The sequence below is a fragment of the Platalea leucorodia genome (assembly GCF_965183815.1).
Source record: "Platalea leucorodia genome assembly, chromosome: 4".
Lineage (NCBI taxonomy): Eukaryota > Metazoa > Chordata > Aves > Pelecaniformes > Threskiornithidae > Platalea > Platalea leucorodia.
Genome location: NC_138826.1, coordinates 3,362,541 through 3,383,978, shown reverse-complemented (window position 1 = coordinate 3,383,978; position 21,438 = coordinate 3,362,541). Strand labels below are relative to the sequence as shown.

Below are 21,438 nucleotides of genomic sequence, written 5' to 3'. Positions count from 1 at the left end.
GACACTTTTTGGTGGAAATGTTACAAGGTCATTTCGTGGATGGCAATTACGTATTCTTGAAAGGCTATTTTGAGCAGAAAATCGTAAGCAGTTCCAGTGGTGGCTGTGTGTAAGAATATTAACTACAGGGCATATCTCTCTTAAGCCCTCTCATCTTGGCATATATTTAATTCACTGAAACTGTCATAAAGGCTTAGGTAACTTGAGACGTTTTAGCTCTGAAATTGAAAGCAAGGCCATTTTAAGCTGGAGCAGGGAGTGCGTGAACTAACTGTAAGCTCCAAATCTCTGCCTGGACACCTGTTTGGAGGCCAATAGTTTAAAACTTGTCCTCCAGGAATAAAGGTAATGTTCTTTTAAAGATTCGCACAAGTACTTGTAGAGGCAACTTTTAACTCAGCAGAGTCTTTCGTTGGTGGCTGTGTCACTTACATTGGACTTTTGAAACGATTTCTCTGTGACCTGTGATGACTAGGTCCTTTAAGTCTTTCTGTTCGTTATTTGCAGCAGAATATTACCTAGCTGTTCAGCCATAGTTCCTCTGTTTTCTGGATTTGTTCCTTCTTTTCCATCTAGAGATGAGCTAATCTCCCAGATGTGTCTTCTGACATCTTGGAAGATCAGAGTTGTTTTGTCTGATGTGGCCTTAGGCGCAGTATTAGCTCAGCAAAAACTCAGATAAAACCCCTTTTGTGCATCTCGGGCTTTTCACCCAAACTCCTTTGAAGCCAGTGAGTTTTTCCATTGACTTCAGTAAATTTTGGATCGGCCCTGGTTTGTTTAAATGGAGATTTCCTCCTGCCAAAGCCAGTCAGGTGAGCATCATTAGAGTGTTTTCAGACAGCAAATACATTTTGCATAGATTTCCATACATCTCATCTTTCTGACGCAATGCATTCAGCTCTGCACATTGCAACAGTTGTATTTTGACTAAGCCTGAACATTGCAATGGCAGGGCTTGCACTCGTGTCTCCCAGATCCCCAAACGGACTAGGAAAGCTTGTGGAAGAAAAGCATTAGACACAGGAGAAGAAAATTGTATTTCAGGGCAGCTCAGCCAGTTGGACTTGCGGAAACCCATGAGACCAGATGGGAGGCGTCCAAGGATGCTGGAGAGCTGGTTGATGTCACTGCAGGGTCACTGTCATCTCTGAGAGGTCTTGGACATTGGAGAAGATTGCTTATGACTGGAAAAATGCAAATGCTGCCTGGAAAGGAGGACATGATAACCCTTAAAGGCATATTCTCATTTGTCATCTGAGGAACAAAAATGAGCAAAGCCCAGCATGGTTTGACTCAAGTTTTCCACTCTTCCCAGTCAAGAGCTTGCAGTGGATGACTGGTATGACTAATTTTCCACTGGTTATAGAGAGGGAGGGAAATGAAATGTCAGAATTAGTTACCTACAGTTACTTTGGTCTTCTTGAAATCCACAGATCAATAAAATTAAAAGGAGTTTACTGGTGAGAGAAAAACTCTCCCTTTTCAGTATCTGCGAACTACTTGATGAGCTCCAAAATGACCAAGTCAATTTTTAATGCTTGGTGTTAGTGTGGTTCATTTTCTCTTGTAGGTGAAATAGAGGAATCACTTTTGAGATTAGTTTACAAGAGTGGTTGCACAGTTCCCATTGCTGTCTTCAGAAATTTTGTACAGATGATGTCAAGAATTTTAAAGATAAAATTTATCTTGTCTTGAAATTTTTGCACTCTGGAGACATATGTCCCCTATTAATGATATAAAAGGGAAATTGTTATCTTTTGTGAGTAAGAATTCAGCTTTTCCATTGTTCTACTTTTGTGGGATTCACTGTGTGCAAGTTGCCTTTTTAAGTTAAAATTGCTCCCAAAGCACTGTTACTGCTGTGTTTTATGAAGAAAAAGGCATTTTGATTTCTCTTGCATTAGGAGCTTGGAAGCAGAAAGTTTGCTAGCTTAAAAAAAGATGATGAAATGGAGGGGGGAAAAATTAAGGATTTTTTTTTTTTTTCCCCAAAAAAAGTTGGAATCCAGATTTGACTAGAAATGGAAATTAAAATAAAGATTTAAAGACCTTTTAAAGTGAGATTTTAGTAATAAACTACTATTAGTTACTAGATTTTGTATTAGAGTTACTGGATTCCTTCTGTAGAGAATTTTAGAACTCACTTGTACCATCGTTGATTCAGTTACAAGATTTCTGTTATTCGGCAAATTTTCTCATGGATTCTTAGTTTTGACTTGTAAAATATTTGGGGGTTTTACAGCAGAAGACATGCTTTTCTTTAGTACGATGGCAATTTATAAGTACCGTCAAGAAAACGAATGAAAGAATAGCAGCCATCTTGGATTTGTCAACACCGTTGGTCATTCACCATCAACATTGATCGGTCAAGAAGGAAGACCTTCTTTCTGCGGCAGAGGAGGAGGCTCTGTGGGTAGGAATGAGGCGGCAGACCCCCGATGTGCCGACGTCAGTATGACTTTGGTCACGTCTCACACCATGTTCTCGTGAGCCAGACTGGGCGATGAAGTCTGGTCTAAGGTGATGCTGAAGGATACATAGCAGCCTGCAAGAACTGCGCTCAATATTGTCACTGGTGAGGCAGAGTAAATGAGAACCCGTGATGGATTTGGGTAGCGGGATATGTCAAAATAATCTTATGTGCAGAAGCCCAGCGCGTGGTCAGCCTCTTAATCGCTGGCTCTGTCTCATGTCATTAATAGGAGGGTTTGGTGTGTGTCACTGCTGTTTCATCCAGGCGTCATCGCAGTTTACAACCAGCCCGTGCCAGTCGTAGCTGGTAAATAACAGCCTTGTGCTTGACAGTTCAAAAGTCCGGTTTCAGATATTCACCCCACACACACACATATGCTCACACAGAATTATCTGTTGCCTCGCAACACTCGTATTCTAAATTATTCTTTGCCCACCACAAGTCCGTAGTTACCAGTGATTTGCTTTCAGGAGGGAAGGACGCATCAATAACCTTATGTATGAATCTGTTCTGGATCCTGCGTTATTCGCTACTAATTGGTTTGTGCAATGTAATTGCAAGGATGATACCAAATTTACAGAGAATATCAAGCGAGGGGCGCAGCAGGCATGTCAGACAGCGGTCATTCCCACCTCTGCAGAGCGTCTGCTACTCTTTTCAAAGATGATGTTGTCTAATGAAATGAGTGTTTCCATCACTGCGACGGACTCTTATATAGGAACTTCTTTTTTTCCAATCAAATGAATCTTCGTGGAAGAACATGGGAAGATTATAAAACTGCAGAATTATTCCATGGAGCTTTTACATTTTCTTTAAAAAGGAGCAGAGGCCGTTTTGTCTGAAATACTGTTTTCCAAATTTCACTGTACTTGTAATGAATTTATTGACTGATTAAAACCCAAGCCCTAATTACAGAGATCTTGTACTACTGTGATCTTATCAGAAGATGAATTAAGCACTTTGGTATATGAAGATGATCAGTAATGTCTTTATAGTTTTTTAGAGATTTATATCTTCTTTTAAGCATCACATAAACTTCTTTAACATAAATTCTCATTGTTAGTTCCTTGATTCCATGAGCTGATAGCAAACCTAACATTGAAGCCAGGTAGTTAACAGACCACTCGAAAGCTTGTGTAAGAAATCAGAGTAACAGGCTGTGCATTTTATTGATTTAATGGCATTTAACATCACTCACTATTGATCCTGCTTTCATTAGACCAAAAAAAATTAGCAATGGGTTCTTTATGGATTAGTGGTCTCCCAAGAGTTCATATTCCCTAGCAGAACTGTGATTTATATGAAGCTTTAAGATAAGGACCAAGCTTGTCAGTCACAGAAGTTAAAATTTATTTGAGATAAGTAGCTACAGACCAGGTTAACTTGGGAACTTGATTCTAGTTCTTGGTTTTTCTCTTGATTCTGGCATTGCAGCTTTCCTAATCAGTTAGTGTATTACCTTAGTTGCTTTTGTATAATTATATGACTCCGAGAAAGTGATTACTGTGCTTATCCATTCTACTAATATGCTTTAAAAGATCTTGAAAGAAGAAACCTTTGGAATCTTTAGGACTTGAATTTTAGTATCAGGCAAATTTCTGAAAGGTTACCCCGAGGTCTTGATGAACTTTCAAAAAAAGTTACATACTTCATGGTCATTCATTTCTCATAGAAGGGTCTCAGTGACACAACCGTTTATGCAAACCCTTCTAGGGTTTGTTTTCTGAAAATAAAAGGAAGCACTCACACCTCATTTTAGACTTCTCCTTCACAACATACTTTTTAAAGAAACATTGTGAAATGACAGAATTCTTCAAAAAAGCATGAGCCACTGCTGGCATTTTCTGTTTTGTCCTAAGGCAGCACCTTGGCTGTTCTTCCCGTCTTAATTTGAGGTTGCTGCTCCATTATCTGTGATCTGGAAAAAAAAATTCCTTTCTTCACTGTGATTATGAGAAATATGGGGGCCAGTGGATGGGGTACGAACAGTAGAGCTCAGAATTAAACTCAGTAAAAGGAATCACCTTAACAAAAGCATTAGCTGCCCATCAGATTACAAGTATCATTTCAGGGTTTCTGATGGAAAACTTAAATGGACTTTGAAGCAGGCAGACCAAAACAATAAGGGTATCTCAGTGAATTAAATATAAGCACAAACATGCACCATCAAGAAAGTGTTTCTGCACAGATGATGTCTTCCTCAGAAGAGTTTGACGGTGCAAACAATTAAAGAGGTAAATTTTAACAGGGAAGTAGAGCCGTGTGAGAAGAAAGAAAAGATTTTGAATGCTGTATAATCTTGTGTCGGGATATAGACTTCCTTAGCTATTTTTAAGCAAGTGTTTGGGGAATTGGCTCATTGCTTCAGAAAAATACGCCAGGCTACGGGAAGGTATGTTGCATTAAGTCTCATTGTGATTCCTGGGGAGAAGGGAAGAACATTTGGAGCTGTGAAATACTGCATTAAATCAGAAGTATTGTATGTTATCGTTGCCCTGTTACTGTTTAGGAGGTAGTGGGGAAAATGCAGCACTCCCAAGGTCTGCTGCTCAGTAACAGTGTGTATTCCTTTACTGTCTCACCTTGATGAGCCGTGGTGGTACAGGCCAGTATCTGCCTGTACTTGTGCCATGCTGCACTGGAACAACTAGGATTTTCGTTGGTTTTGTCCTTGTGCAGATCAGCCCGCTAAGACCACAGAGACCAAAAAGCCAAGTCATAAACGTCATTTCAAGTGAAAGACGTTTCTCCGTCTCTCCATCACCTCCCAGCTCCCAAGTGACGCCACCCCCGATAACTCCACGGACAAAACTTTCCTTCAGCATACAGTCCAGTAAGTCTTTAATTAAATTTTATTTTCCTGGAGTGTTTTATGCAAAATAGCTTCTGGCGGGGAGATGCGTTTCCTGAGCATTGCATTACACCGTGGTTTGAGTTCTTTGAGTTAGCCTTTATGCCATCACCATGGGATTGCTTGCAGGAGCAAGAACTTGCCTCTTAACGTCACGCTCCTTGCATTTGCCAGCAAAAACTATTTCAACGTTTTAGAAAAGCAAGCAAAATTGTTGCCTTGAAAAAGTTTATTTTCCTTTTCAAGTAATCATTAAAAATTACTTAGGTATAGAGTAACTGTCAAAAATTAGCATTGTACTTGATTCTATATTAGATTTAGGGTATTTGTAGCATAAAGGCTGAAAAAATAATCTTTTAATATAATTGTACCTTAAAAGAACTTTTATTTGCTATACAGTCAGTACAAGCCAAAGGGGGAAAAAAAGTCAGTCTTTTTGATGTATTTTTTGTTTGACATTGACATCTATTACTCAGTTTTTCTGCAAAATATTGTGTTTGCTTCCGTCTTCAGGAAACCCTATTGCAAAACTGGGTTTAATACAACACCTATTTCTTTACAGTGCTGTTCTCCAAAAGCTGTTATTCAGAGTTTTCAGCCGCTAGCATGTGACAAAAAAAAAAAAAAAAAAAAAAAAATCTTTTTGATACTTGTACCCAAATGCTAGTACAACAGTCAAGAGTTAAATGTTAGTAAAAAGGAGATGATAGGTTTTAAGAAAAAAATTCTTGTTTGATCAAGGTCACTTTGTTCTATGTACTTTTTTTGATACTCAAAACCTTTTCCCTTAAATCGCATTTTAGAGAAGTTCTTGTTGCCAGTTGCAGATATATGTCCTGTGAGCAGGAATGTGTTTATTCTACAAATCTACAGCAACAGAATTGTCTTCTAAAAGGCATGTGGCTTTGTTTTAATGATTTGAAATTGTTGGTTGCAAACACGTGGAAGAGGGATAAGCAGGCGCAAATCCATGCAGCGTTTCCCTTGCATAGTCAGACGCCCGAAACCAGTATTTCGATAACTGTGCGCTCCTTTCATTACAGCTTGATAGCCAGAAACTACCAGTATGCTAAAAACTGGAAATACAGAGTAGTAGAGTATATATACTCCTGCAAAAAATATTCTTTGAATTGGATTATTTCTTCCTGTATACATTCTATTAAAACTAACTTGATCTCTCTTTTCTTTAAAAGCATCTGAAATGATCATGTTTTTCTGAGAATATTTATGTCTGTCTGCTGGAGATTTCTGGCTGTTATGGAAAATAGGTTCAGTGTATTGCAAAATCCATGGGACTTGTCCGTAATTGTTTGAGGAATTGTAGTGATAAGATTTTTTAGGAATTCCAAGGGTAAAGAAGTTACTTCAGTGCACAAATTGGCTAAAAGCAGTTAATGGGTTGCTAAGCAATACTGCTTGCTTGTTAGCTGGCAGTTTAGGAGAATGGAGTGTAAAATTTGATCATTAGGTTAAGATGAAAAAAAAGTCATCTAACTGATCTCGCGCCATTTCAAAGATGTTCTCAGTGGCACATGTCCAGTAAGGAATAAATATTCAGAGCATACTAGTCTGATGAAACACCTTGAATAATGATAGCAAACCAGAAATTATGCGTAATTATTTGTATAGTGACTGAGTGAGGGAGGTATAGTTCAGCTGAATGGAGCAGGAGAAAATTAATAGATCTTGAAACACGACTGAAAATTACTGACGTTTGTGTTCGATACCTGTTTCTGCAGGAGGGTGGATGACTCCTGGATTTCATTAAGCTGGGTGAGAGATTAGCTAGTCAGGGCAAATAATTTTTTTCATTATAGAATATTGTTGACCTACTAAATAGCTTGCCAGACTGAATGCAAATATGCTGTTAATATATATTATGAACTGTTCACGTGGATGGAAATACTCCGTCCACATTTACAGGGATTTATCGCTGTCTTACAAAAGGATGAGGCTGTGAAGGTGCCATGTACAGGCTGTAGGAATGCAGCGGGGGCTGCGAAGATTAGAGCTGTAACAGGAGCTGGGGACTGTAGGGAAAAGGACAGAAGCAGAGCAGGACGCGGTTGCGTGGACAGCTGGTGACCATCCAGGTTGTTCAGAGTATTGCAGACCTCAGAGTTGCCTCCAGACGTAGTCTCCTCTGCAGCTCTAGCGAAAGCATTGCTCACCTGCCTTTCCATGGCTCTTCCAAATGTCAGCCTTAAAGAAACAAAGGGGTTGTGTAACTCCTAACAAAATTTTGTCTTGCCATCTTCTTGGTAGCACCTATTAGTCTACATGTAATGGTTTAGATGAAGTTAGCAGATACTGTAATATCATATAAAATACAAAGATGAAGTGTTCAGGGCAGTTAAATTCAGCTACTAAAAGGCTGTAAGGCTAAATTTCTCATGTTTCTCTATGAACAGGGAAGTTCATGTGCAGCATCAGTGTTTAGATACAGATGTTTTCCAGTTATATCTTTCAATGACATGAGCTTAGCAGAAGTAGATTCTGTTGGAGAGATTTAAAGGCGTTATGAATGCATTATGAATGTTTGGGGAATGAAGAAATCCTGTATGTGTAGAAAAGGATGAAAAACAGGAGCAATGGAAAAAGCAATGAGAAATTCAGGTCCTGGAGGGCAAACACCACTTTTCAGTCTGATGTAGAAGAAGCCACTAAAGTTTGAAGTCCCAGGATGGAAAATATTCTTCTTCCTGGCATAGCTGAAAGTTCAAGTGAAAGGATGAGGAGCAAAATTACAGATTTCAGTGACAAATCAATACAGCTACCTTACAGTTAAGTCGTGTTAGTGAGAGGCCATTTTAGAGAGCAGCGAAAGGACACTTTTTGTAAGATACCGATAGGGACCTTGCAATAAAAATTTCTGCATAAACAAGTCCTCTACTTGTTTCACAAATCACCCCAGTAAAATAAAAATAACCTTTTTTCATTTCCTAAATGAAAACACTTCCCTAATTTATCAAAAATAAATTAAGTTTCTTATCTCGTAGAGCTCACAGTGGGTTTTGCCTGTGTTAAAATGACTGAATTACCCTGAAATACACCGTGGGTGGATTTCTACACAAAAACCTATGTATCACTCAGGCCTCAATAAACTTTATTGTCCCTCAGGCTGTTCGCCTTTACAGCACGTACCTGCTAGGATTTATCTGCTAAGAAAAGGGAACTTTCTACCCAGCAAACAGTAATAATAAATGTTTTGTACTTTCTCTTGCGTGATTTTATTTACTCAACAACTAATGACTGCTCATTTATTATAGTTACCTGCAGTTTGAAAGTTTTTGAGAGAGATGTAGTTAATTATAAGCTTTCATTTGTGCATTTTATTAACAAGAAGCTTTTATTTTACTGGGGGAAAGTAAATAAAGCTTAGCTCAATTATATTTTCTTAGTGCACTTACCAAAACTTCTATTGTGTATTAATGTGCAAGGTGAAAATGCAGAGCTTACAGCTGAGAAAATTATATTTGCTAAGCTATGAATATTTTGGAGTGAAATCTAAGGGAAAAAGTATTTTCTATTGAAAAGAGGGGATTGTTCAAGTATTTTGAGCGTATCCTAAAAATTAGCCCAATGCAACTCCACCGTGCGTACTTCCCGTCGCTGCGGGGGTGGGTTCATTTGTTCTACTTTCCTTTAAAATCCCTCATTAGATGAGCTGCAGATAATTATAGAGGCAGCGAAGAGCAGACAAAGATATCACATGCGCAGCATTATCGCGCTATCAATGCCGTAAGAATTGGCGCGGTCTGGATCTTTGGATTCGATTCATTTATTGAAAGAGTTAACTCAGTGTTGATTTTTACAGATCTGGAGCTGAATGGTATGTCCAGCTCCGACATCCCCGACGTTCCTCCTCCTCTGCCCCTCAAAGGAAGCATGGCCGATTATGGGAACCTCATGGAAAGTCAAGACTTGATCAGCCCGACCACCTCCCCCCCTGCCCATCAGAGGGTGAGTCCCAGAGATAATGATCATTTTCTGCAATTTTCTTTGCTTTTCTACTTTGCACGATCCGCAGCGAGATGCAATGCAGAGGTTTCTACAGTTGCAAACAAGCGTCTGGAGTATGAGGGAGCGTCATTGCTCACGGGCACCGACCTGAAGGGAGGTTGGATTCATTCTGGTGGAGAAGACTAAGCAAAATGTTAGCTGTGTTGGTAAGGGAGCTTAAACTGGCAGGATATAGTCTCAGCAGCAAATTAGATTTAATAGCCTTTCAATCCTGTCTCAGGAAAGGAAATAAAACGTGTACCTGACATCTTTCCTTTCTGGAGCTCCGTTCTGTCGACATTCAATCGCCACTTGTTTCCTGGAGGCAACCACACGTGCCCCCTTTGAGGGAGGGAGCTCAGAAACACTCTTCATCATCAACAAGGTTTTCAGCTTTCTGAAGAAAATACACTTTTTCAGCTTTGGTTCCTGGATCCTGCAAGCTTTTAAAAATAATTTGGTCCTTTTCTTTAAAGCAGCACTTTTGAGAAGGACCATTTATTTCCTTTTTGGAGGAAAAAAATATGTTTAAAGAGGTTTTCTTTTCTTTGACTTTGAAATGTATAACTTTGGCAAAGCTGGTTTTTTTTTGTGGAAAAAATTCTCAGCAGTAATGATTCTTTTTTGTTTGCAGAGGTATCTTCCAGGATTTCTCTGAAGTTCATCATTCAAATGAAATTCTGTGGAGTAATTTGCTTTTAAGTAAATTTCATGGTTAGAGAAAGCATTTCTAATCTCAGCAGAGAAAGAGTCAGGCAGGAATTTAGTTTTAACTCCGGGAATGGTTTTGTTTAACACAGACTATCACAGTGCACAACAGTACCCAAGTTTGGCTTTTTCCATGGTTGAAATTGTAACTGCGTTGTTGTAGGAATTCAGTATTTTCAGGCTAAATAGGGAAAAAAACCCAGTTATAGAAGTACCTTGAGGAATGTGAGCAGTGTTATTCAAAACACAGTGCTTTACTCATTATATGCATGTATTGAAAAATTCTCTATTCCCATCATCTCTTCCATAGTTCTTCCCCGTGGCTGGCTGGTTTTAGTAAATATTTGCACTAAATTTTTTTGCAAACCCTTTTCCTCTGATTTCCATCGAAGTATACTAAGCTCTTCCCCATTTCCCTGACTTCTCTCTCAGGAGCCAGCTCTCGCTTGACCTGAATACAGACCTCTAAGTGGAAAATTACAGAGTGTACAGGAGGGCTGCCAGGAGTTTTGTCTAAGGGATCCATCTTCATGAAGAAACCTGAGAAATTCAAATTAGGTTTAAAATTTCTTGAACTCCTTCCTGTATGAGCTCCAGAGGATATAGTATAAGTTTTAGGTCGTGGTAGTAGCTCAGGATGGTTAACATGAGTTCAATTTTTAGCTAAAAAGCATTAAAGAATGAGATGATAAAACACGCGGTGAGGAATAAAAATCCCAATGGCCGGGTTCTTTTTCCGTTCCTTGCGAGGCTGTTTGAAGGGGTTGCCCCTCAGTGAACAAATGCTAGATATTTACTGTACTACTTGCAAATGCCACCATGCTGTGATGGTTACAGCCCAGACCTGAAGATGACTCGGGTTCCAGCCTCGGTCTCCTTGCTCTTGAAGATGTGACCTTGCAGAGCTCCTGTTCCTGTCATGAGCCAGGTTTCCGCATCATTAAATGGAAGTTCATAAAAATAGTAGCAATATGCTCCCTTGGTTTTTTGCAAAGTTTTATTCAGGTCTTAATATTTTTTTTCTTTTCAGTCTTCACTGCTCAGACTCTATTTTTTTTTTTTTTTAATATATTTTGTAATTGTAGAAATGGGCCCCATTGTTCAACACCGAGTGTTGAAGGAGCTCAGGACTTAAGCATACCTTAGAAATGCAATCAAATATAATCAAAATTTTCTTCAGCATTGTATTTTTATAAACTTCCCAAGACAAGGGAATATAGTTTCAAAGTCTGAAAAATAGATCTAAAGCAGATTTGTCACAAAGCCACATGCATTACTCTTAGAATTAATTTTAGGAAAGGCTTCTAGTGTTATAACAATCACTGTGCGCATTTATTTCATCAGGCTTATAGGAAGGAAGCTCTTAAAGAACATAAAGAAAATGAGTAGCGCTGGGCATGAAAGATCAGATGGGTAAATTCTTATTACTGCTATGATTAAATCCGACTCCACAGTTTTTAATGCCTTATGTTTCATGGGTCAAATAGCTACATACTTCATAACTTTATAATTCTCTGCCTAGTAAACTGATCATCTTTTCAATTACACATACTTTGTATCAGTGAAGAAAAATCAGTAAAAAATGTTATAGATGAGATGATCTTAGTAGCTTTTAAACTGGAAATATCTCCTTGTATGAGAAATTATTACATGGTCCACTGTGGGTGTCTTGCAGTCAGTTCTGAAACCCAAAAAAAGTGCTGTAGTGAACTGAAAAGCATGCAGTGATAAATGCATCAAGAAATACTTCAAAGTGCAGGCAATAGTGTCATTTAGTGACCAAGATAGTGATCTTAGATCATTTGGAGTCCACTATTAACTTGGTCTACCTTAAGTCTTTTATCCAGGTGATCATCTAATTATAATTTTCTGATTGTCCTCTTATTCCTCGTTAACTGTGATACCCTTATATATATTTTCTTGCACTGTATGATTTTTTCTGCTAAAAATGTTCTTAATAATATATGGGAATATAAAAAAGAAGTCTACGACTCCTGCAAGGATTATTATTACATCAAGGGATTCCTTTAGGCACTTCTCAGTCTTTATGGGTTCATCCATACCCTTGCATACAAATCAACTGCCTGCTTAGTATTCACAACGAGAGGGGAAACTCAAAGAAAATAGACAAAGGAGCACTTACATTTATAAGATCGGCTATAACACTTACTAAGCATCAGATAATGGTTTGGATGAGATCTCCGTCAATCCAGCGTAGATGGAGAGCTTGGCAAGGAGGGATAGCAAAGGCCGAAGCGGTGTGTAATGCGAGGACCGGAACGCTCTCGCGTGGCTGACGGCGCCGGCACTTATTTGGACTCTCAGGTATCCTGTTGCACGAGGAGCACTCAGACTGGTTATTTGGATATAATGGAAGTGTTTACACGAAGGAAAAATCCAGGGGATTTTTCGTGTGTTGCGATGCACATACTGCAGTGCTGATCATTATCTCAGGTTAGCCACAAGTGAGCAAAAAATGACCTTAAAGGCTTCAGCAAATGTGCTGCACTCCTGTGGACAGAGAAGAAGAGTTGAGGCTAGGAACCCAGTTGAAACTACGGAGGCAGCACGTAATTAGGGAGCACTACTTCAGGGTTTGCAATTTTTCCTTCTCTGACGTTATTTCTCAGGAGAAATCCCCTCCCATTCCGCCAGTGCTGGGGCTGGTGGGGAAGCCTCTGAGCATCGTGGTGCCACCTCCCCCGGACACCCGCCACTGGTTTGGTGGCTCAAGGCTTGCCGCCAGGTCGCCACAGCAGCGAGAGGACAGTCGTTAGTGGCATTATCCTGTGGAGAGGTTGGAAAAAGTGCATTATTAATCAATTATTTTAAATTAGAAAGTTGACTTTGTGGGCTGCATTTGCTCACAAATGGAAATAAATGTCTCCTCTCCTGTCTTACACTCCAGATTTTTAGAAAACAGACTCTCTGACCAAAGGCTTTCCATGATGCGTAGAAGTATATAATGTGCCCAAGAGAACAAAAATTAAAATTTGTTTTTTGTTTACCATCTGGTCATTATTTTTGCCCGCTGGAGATGGGAAGCATTGCAAGCCCTTCGTCCAGTGCCAAGTCTCCGCCACCTCCCGCCTCGCCTGGGCTGGGGTTTGGTGGGTTAAGCCCTTGCCGAGCAAAGAGTTTCTAAAAAGCTCACGGTCACTTTTTAATAAGTCTCAAAATCAATGGACTGCCACTGCTTATTACAGGATTTTGAGTGAAAAATGTGTTCTTCTGCTGTCTGTCTGGAGATATAGAGCCCGTGATGTGTCCCTGAGCAGCACCCTTGATTTTGTTTCGGAAAGGGCTGTGTCGCTGCCCTCAGCCCAGCGTGGGATCAAGCTGCGGGTTTTGCTCTGGCCAATTGGTAATGCGTTTGTTTATCGCTCTCGCAGGGCCTGGGCCTTCGGTAAGAAATACAGTGTCGGTCTGGAGTCTAAACCTAATTCTGAGGGTATTGCTCATAACTCTTGAGGTCTGTTTATGTACGGACCAGAGCAGAAAAACAACGATTTTGAAAATCGAGTTAGCCAGCATGGTCTGAAATACTAATAGCCTCCACATGCAGAAATGTGGTTCAACAGAGGGAAAATCGCATTAGCTGTGCCTTAACACAGCTGGCACGCACCAGGAGCAAAGTCCTCCCTGCATGAGGAGTGCAGACCTCTGCTAGGTCCAGCTCTCCCCCCGTCCGCTGCCGTCACCCCTGCGGGAGCATCCCCGTTGGGAGCGCATGGTCAGGCTCCTGCCAAACAACCCCGTGGAGAAAATCGGGAGTTGCTGATTCAAAGCAATTCGACGTTGCCCATTTTGAAGGATCTTTCACGTTGCCCAAGGAGGGGGTGCTTAGCACGCGGCGGGTGGGAGCACACAAAGGACACCTCTGCAGAAGGACTCTGCAAATTACTTTTTCTTATCAAAGTACACTCCAGCAAGGGCAGCTAATGGCTGTGATACGCAGTCAGATGAAACTCTAATAGATGCAGTATGACAATAGATTCTAAATAGTCATTTTACATAGGTTACCTGCGGTATTTTCCACATAACTTTGCTCCCTGGGTCAAACAGGTAATTAGCTTAAACTGTCTATAATTTGGTTCAAATTAGTGGAGTTGGGTTGATTCTCTCCGCTGGCGCATTATCGCTCTCACAGAGTGGGAGTGTTATTCCTCCAAGACCTCACATTATGTGTTATTTTTCATTGCAGATATTAAATAAGCAAGTTGCTGCTTGTCAGGCGACTCGGCTCCGTGCTAAAAACAACGGTGTAAGTGAGAAGGAGCAATTCAGAGCTCAGTGTTTGGAAGCGTTTGCACAGTCCTGTGGAGCTGATAGCCTATATACGTCTCGTTTCTACTGCTTCTGACCTAATTAGATCTGTTAATCCTTCAAACTAAAGTGGTTTTGATTGGATCTCCACAGCTTGTCATATTTATGACCATTTAATTTCCAAGAAAAATATTTATACAGGAAGAAATCTCTTACAAAGGACCATTTTTGGGAATCAAATTTTGCTTCATTTTGTTGGTTTTTTTAAATAGAATTTTCTGATTTAAAAAAAAGCCTCGTATCTTATTTTGCTTCTTCACAGAGTAAAAAAAATACGTATTTTTTCATCTTCTTTAATTGATTTTTATTTCATCCTGTACATGTATAGTGTATTTTATATCTCTAAGAGAATGGAGACAAATGTTTTTAAACCTGATTCTTCTCTGTATCAGGAAAAAACAAACAAATGGGAGCAATTTCATGTTTGAAGCAGAAGGAACAGATTGCTTCTGTGTTGCAGATGTGCCTTTTACATAAGGTTTCTGCTTCCCCTGAGGAACCCGTGAGTCAAGGATTCTGCCCAAAATAGGTTTGAATGTGAACCAGCAGTCTCTCTCATTTTGTCAGAAAGTAAAAACATGCTTCAAGATTCGGCGGGTTCACAATTAACCACTGAAATACAAACGTGAACTCCGCAAAGCAGTTCCTAATGAAATGTAAAATCAAGGGAAACTCTGTTTTGTCTTTCAAAGTTTCTAGGGGGAAGCGTAGCAAAAATGAACTTCATAAGCCTAATGATGATTTTCTGAGTATGATATTAAAGGGAGAGAGCAGTTGTGCTTGAATTTCTTCCTGTGCTGGAACAAAAGGGAGTGCGTACCGGCCCTGGGCGCCATGGCTAGATTTGGAGTTGCACCAGCTCCATATTGGCAGGTTTTGTCGTGCTGATTTCTCAGTAATGTTGCCCCGACGAGCGTTACATCTCCTACTTAATATATTCATTGGTAGCTTATTATATAAATGAACATGTACTAAATTTATCCGACTTTCTAATGGAAATTGTAAATTCAATTATAATAATTATCTACCTATCTCTGTTATTTCTTTCTGCCTAATTTGCTTGCAGAATCTAAGCTCTGGTAGGTTTTGTGCTTGTTATTTATAGCATATATATTTAGCTTATTCTCATTGTATTTGCATTGTATCTGTTCTTCAGAAGCAGGTTTTCAGGGATAATTTAATTGCTTTCTGATCAATATGAAGGGCTCATTTGTTTGAGAAATGCCTTTGATCTAATTGAATTGAGAATTATTGCCAATACACTGTTATTTAAATTCAAAATGGATTTTCACAAATGATGCTATCAGCAAAGTTAGTTTTTTCTAGTGATAAATACGATGTTAAAGATATCATCTGAGAGCAAAGCACTGAGGAAATTTTTATGTTTTGTAATGTATTTCAGAGGGGCACCTGGTTCATTTAGTTATGGAATTAATGTCATCTGGTACGCTGATGTTCTGCAGACCACCAGCATTTCCCACAGTGTGCCCAGAAGCCCCTGCCTGGATACGTGACTGTAACTAAGCAGGTTTTCAAAGATTTTGAAATCCACAGATCACAACAGAATGTGTGAGGCTAAATAACACTGACAGTCCAGCTCTTACGCAGGTACCTTAGTAGGGATTCAGGAGCTAATTTAACATAAAGGATTAAGAAAAGGATTTGGTCAGGTAGAGGAAGTATTTAATGGTGCTGGCTGCAATACTTAGATAACAGATGCATTTAAAAAAATAACAACTTCAGTTTTGCATTTAGTAAAATAAGATTCTTATTTCATTTGCTTTACATATTAGTCTGTTGACTTGATTTTCTGACTCAGAGATCACTGTGCACCGAGCCCCACTGTAAGTGAGGAATAAATAGCGCACAGTTTTGAGCCTGCTCTGGAAAAGGAGGGCCGCTTACTCAGCGGGGGCTTCTGGACATGTGCGTTTCAAGCAGCAGTGCCCTTTCGAGACTGAAACGTTTTAATAACCTGGTTGTTTCTTCAAAAGAGCTCATATAAACTTTAACCGGACTCTGACCATGGAAGTGTTCATTGCCAAATATGTTCAGCCCTGTCCTCATCGGTGAGCAGGAGGCTTCCCCTGGTAGACAGGGGCATGCAGCCTTCCAGACGGGGCACCCCCGGGCTCCGGTGCCTTGCTCTTGGTCCAGAGTTTCTTATTCAGTAGCAGATGAAAACCAGTTGCTCTCCGAGTTGGTAACAAAGCATTCTGTAGCCAAAGAGGAGGGTGAGAGTTGCTGCGTTGGTGGTGCTGCTGGAGAGGCTGGGGAGATGGAGGGTGGACAGTCTTTGCCCCTCCGTGCTCCGGACCTGCTGTTTCGGACAGCAGCAAAATGGAGAGACAAGCTCAGGGCACGGCTTTCCTGGCGATAGTTTGTGATCCCTGTTCGTTTGCCGTGGGGGAGAGCCGGGAGGGATGAGGAAAGCTGTAAAACAGAATGGAAAGTATTTCTTTCCAGGTAGGATGGATACAGGAAAAATATTTCAGCAAAAATCCAGCCTTCCTGGCTCTGCCAGTAGACAGTTTTACCTTTCTGTTTAGTCTGTGGTTAGCAAAACTATCTGGTAAAAGCTCTGGATTTATAACTTTATGCTGTCTTAAAAGCTGACTTTGAAGAGGGCGTTCAGTTACCTTAAAGATACTTTTTTCCTCCTACCCTTGCACATCCATGAAAACTCCCAGTCACTGGGTTGCGGGAGTGTTAGGAGGCTCTCCGGGCAGAGGAAAGACTGAAAAGTCCTGGCATCACCCTGAACAGCTCTTCATTTTGGATAGCAGCCTTGGGTAGCTTTAAAAGGAACAGTCTTGTTTCTTACGCACTTTCACATGGTTTATCAGCTGCGTGTATACCGGGTTTGTACTGCGATGGAGAAATCATCGGTTATTTTGTCTAACACATGAAAAAAAGTTGGAACGGGGGTATCGGGGTTGCAAGTGCAGTACGTGCAATGTAACACCAAGGCGTTTCGGGTATTTGAACTGTTCTCGTAGCAGCAATTAAGGCGATCTGGCAGAGTCGGTGTGCGTCGTAGGGTTCTTAGTGCGTGGAGTCAGCAGTGTGGGGTGGGTACGGTGGGACACAAGTGGAAACGAAAAAGCATCATTGTGCTTGGAGGAAAGCAAAAGGCGGTGGCTGGCTGAGCGGGGGAAGAATCTTAGGAAAAACCAAACCCAAAGCAGCGCCGACGAGGTGTCACGCTGCAGTACGGCCTCAGCGCAGGGCTGGGAAGCCTGTAATGGCTGCGTAGCCAAAGTGCTGTAGAAAACCAGACTGCAAAGTGTGCGAGCAAATTGCAGTGTTCTCAAGCTCTTTCCGAAACAGATTTTATCATATATATGATTGAACATCGTGAAAAAAGTCTTAATTTCCATAATGACTTTTTTAATTTGTCCAATTAGCCGGTGAATCTGTTCTGTTGTATGATATATGAAGTGATTTAAAATATGTACATTTGAACAGTCTGGATTTCTGTTTTGACTATTTTAATTATAACTGAATGTGTAATAGTAAATTGCAAGTTACTTATCTGTTTAAATGGTTTCCTTTTTTTTTTAATTATTTATGTTCTAAGCATGCAAAATACAAAAATAATGGAAAAGCAATGAAGCTGTTGCTTCAACCTAGCTTTTAAGCTCTGTGGTGCGTAGGGGCTGAGGGCAATCGATACCGACCAAGAAATCAATATCCTATCATGATATAAAGTGGGGAATTATAAACTTCTCCGGTGCTTTCAAAAGATTTTTCCTGAAATATGGAGCTAGTTAATCACGAACCCTTGAGAGACTTTTTTTCATTGTCGAAAGTAAAAGTTATGTTTTAAGCTAATGGCATTCGGTATGCATAGTAGCAAATTCTGCAGAGGAGCTTTCAGGAGTCAGATGGCTACAGACTTACTCGCCATCTTACTTGCCACAGTTACATATGAGCCAGCCGATGTTTCAGAAAGCCATTCGTTGCTAACACGGTCTCTTCAAAATTGGTTTCTTCCAGCACCTGCCGCCTCCGCTCCCCAGCAAGACTCCCCCGCCTCCGCCTCCAAAGACAACTCGGAAGCAAACGTCTGTTGACTCTGGGATTGTCCAGTGAAGAAGGAAGCGTTATTTTCCAAAGATAAAGCTGTAACAATTCATTTCCCTAAGTATTTTATGGTATATAATGTTTACCTCATTCAGGCGTGCAGTATCTAACATTTAGTGCAATGACTCTTAACTCCATAAGAAATCCATTTCTAGCCGTGTATCGGAAACAACACTACATCACCCCTCTTTCTGGGGTTATTCCCTCCCGTAACTTGAAAGAAATCTGGATTTCTACTTGAGAGCGGGAGGTCTTCATCAACTGACAGTACCCTCTTCTTAAATCTTCTCCCTGCTTCTTCAGGATAACTTCAGGCACATAGGTAGCTGTGGAGATTAAAATGAGAGTGGAATGTTTTGTACCTAAAGCATTTAGGTAGCTATGGAGTTTAAAATGAGCTGAGTATTTTGTACCTAATCTCAGTGTATATAGGAATCGATGATGATATTCACATTGAATTCAGTGCACGTTGGAGTAGGCTTCACAGTAAGGAGAAGCTGCCGTAGGATTTCCCCAAATAACGGTTCTGCCCAGGGCTAAAAATCAGACACAGCTTATTTGTGAAACGTGCCTTCTTTTTAATTGTTCTGTATTACAAATAAACTGATTGCTAATGGGCTTTGTAAAATTAGTCACTGGTGATCAGTCATTTCCATTTTCATTCAGTTGGCCGTTCTTCGGGGTGTTGATCAATGGGTAAAGCAAGGAAGCCTTTTAGCTGCCGACGGGCACGAGCGTATAGGAAAAGAAACAGAGTAGGCAGATAGGAGACTCCTGGCCGTTCTGAACCTAGCGGTTGAGTACAAGAATGGGAAGAGCTTTTCCTTTTCTTCTTTAATGTGTAATATTTCATGTGGATTAGGATGAACTGAATGGAATCACTTTGTCCTTGTGCCATCATTCTGTACAGAGTTTGTATATATGATGGTTTTTAGAATGTTTTAATTTTTATGGTGCCTGCTTTTCATGTAATAATGAATTAATGTACCTGCAAAGAATGCCTTACGTATTTTTAATTTCCTAATTGCTGAAAGTGTAAAAAAAAAAAAAAAAGCAATTTTTTCCCAGATATTAGGCTCTGAGAAATATTGGACAATGATGGGGTGGGGTGTTGGGAGGGAGGAAGGAAACTAACTTTATATTCTAGCGTTTTTTATTGTCATCACACTTTTGTTTTTTACTATCTACAATCTTTTTACTCTTACGGTAGATTGTTTTTAAATATACCACTGACGCAAAAAATAAAATACTATTTTAAAAACTTGCCTAAGAAAATTAATACATTTCCTTGGTCTTTTTGGTCCTTATTGTAGAATTTCAGGAACTGTTGCACTCTGTAGAGGGCTACATATACACTTGCTTGCTTGCTTCTGAACAATTTTGAGGGAGCCCATGATAAAGCTGAAGTCTCTCATCACACTGGTATGCTTGTTCCTGCACGTATGTAGTACTGAGGTAAAGCACACGGCAGCACTGGAAACAGCCATCGTTGTATGCTGTCAGTATTCCTAATGATAGCTTACTTATCTTTAAGATATAAATTATCTGTGCTGAACACTTCAGAAAACAGATGAGTTTTAGGTAGTATTTTCTACCTCAAGTAGCTGCTACATGATGTAAGTAGTAGGCAGAAGCATGGCTTACAGAGCAGTAAAACAATAATGTTCTTACAAAGGCAGAAAGATTGCCCTTCTCGTAAGAAGTGGCTCAAACGGTCATTTATAGTCTCATAATTTTGCCTTAAACCATCGTGTTGCTTTGGATCAAACAAACCCACTTTTCCTTGCAGTGTGAGATAACATCAGCTACCAGAGTGTCTCAGAATTCACTGTTAGATATTGTCCTACAATTCCCTATTTGTTTTGGTATTAGTATAATCTCCATTCCAGAGGAACAAGCTGGGAAGGGTTCTTAGCTACAGTCAATCAGATATTCTTTCTGCAGAATATCAATAATGTATTACACCTTTAATTCTGTTAAGTCTTCCATTTAATTGAAAATTGCTTTAGAGACTGCTCTTGTTACTGTGCGGGAGATTGCGCTGGGATGCTGGTGAGTTTTCCTCTTTTCTGTTCCATTTACTTTCTAAGGGCTAGGAAGAGGCTTTCACATGGACCTTTAAGTGGATGCTTGTAAATTGTATTTCTGATAATGTGTTTGTTTTCACGCGTTCCTAGCAAATTCCTGTGCTCATGCAAGTGTTATAATTTGGCCCTGCAAGACTCCTCAAACAAGAGCTGCGCTTTCAAATTGGTCTTGCGGTACAAACTCTAAATGTCATACGTGTGTATGTTTTACAAATACGCAAGCTGAGACTGGGAATTGAAAACCAGCCTCTCAGATTAATTTTCAGACCCAAATTGTCACTGTTTTTACAATCTAACAGCTTCTAGGCTGTAACTTGTATAAAACCCAGCCAGAACGAATCATTACCCTCCTCAAAGTGTTGTAAAACCACACTTCAGCAAATCCAGAAACTAATTCAGTTACAGTCTCTAAGCAGTGAACAATCCTGCGAAGGCTGTTATTTCTCCTACGATATACTCTCTTCCTTTGTACTCCAGTAACGTTGTACTGGAGCGTCCCTATGCAATATGAATTTCTTGTGACATTGTTTACAACAAAGCTGAGCTCATGCAGAAGAGCTCGAGACAAGGCAATACAGAAAAAGGTTATTTTTTGTTTACCAAATTGGTATCGCTTACTCTGTCGTGCTGATGTCCTCACAAGGGTCGAGGCACGTGTGTCCAAGTAATGGGTCCGGCATTGCTTGCGGTCATGTAGAAGATACGAGGTGCCTGCCGGGAAGTCCGCATCCCGTCTCCTGCGTTATTCTGAGGTGGGTGAACATGCGCTGGTTGTTGGATGTGCCCTCAGTTCCCTTTGGGAGTTGGCGGTGACTGTGATCTTGTGTCGCTTTAGTCTGTCCTGCTTCTGTGGGAATTCGTTAGGCAGCACTCGATGTGCTCGATGCCTCTTGTCTCCCTGC

The 21,438-nt window shown here is 40.2% G+C and overlaps 1 protein-coding gene across 4 annotated transcripts in view; it reads left to right on the top strand.

Annotated features, from left to right (window-relative positions):
- Positions 1-19,528, top strand: part of DOCK1 (dedicator of cytokinesis 1) — a 315,877-nt gene extending 296,349 nt beyond the window's left edge. For all 4 annotated transcript variants that reach the window (XM_082310428.1, XM_082310427.1, XM_082310426.1 and 1 more), the window contains 3 exons: positions 5,156-5,309; positions 9,145-9,290; positions 18,363-19,528. In XM_082310428.1, coding sequence (XP_082166554.1) covers positions 5,156-5,309; positions 9,145-9,290; positions 18,363-18,458 — 396 coding nt within the window. In that variant the 3' untranslated portion in view covers positions 18,459-19,528. The remainder of the gene's footprint in view (positions 1-5,155; positions 5,310-9,144; positions 9,291-18,362) is intronic.
- Positions 19,529-21,438: the final 1,910 nt, after the last annotated feature.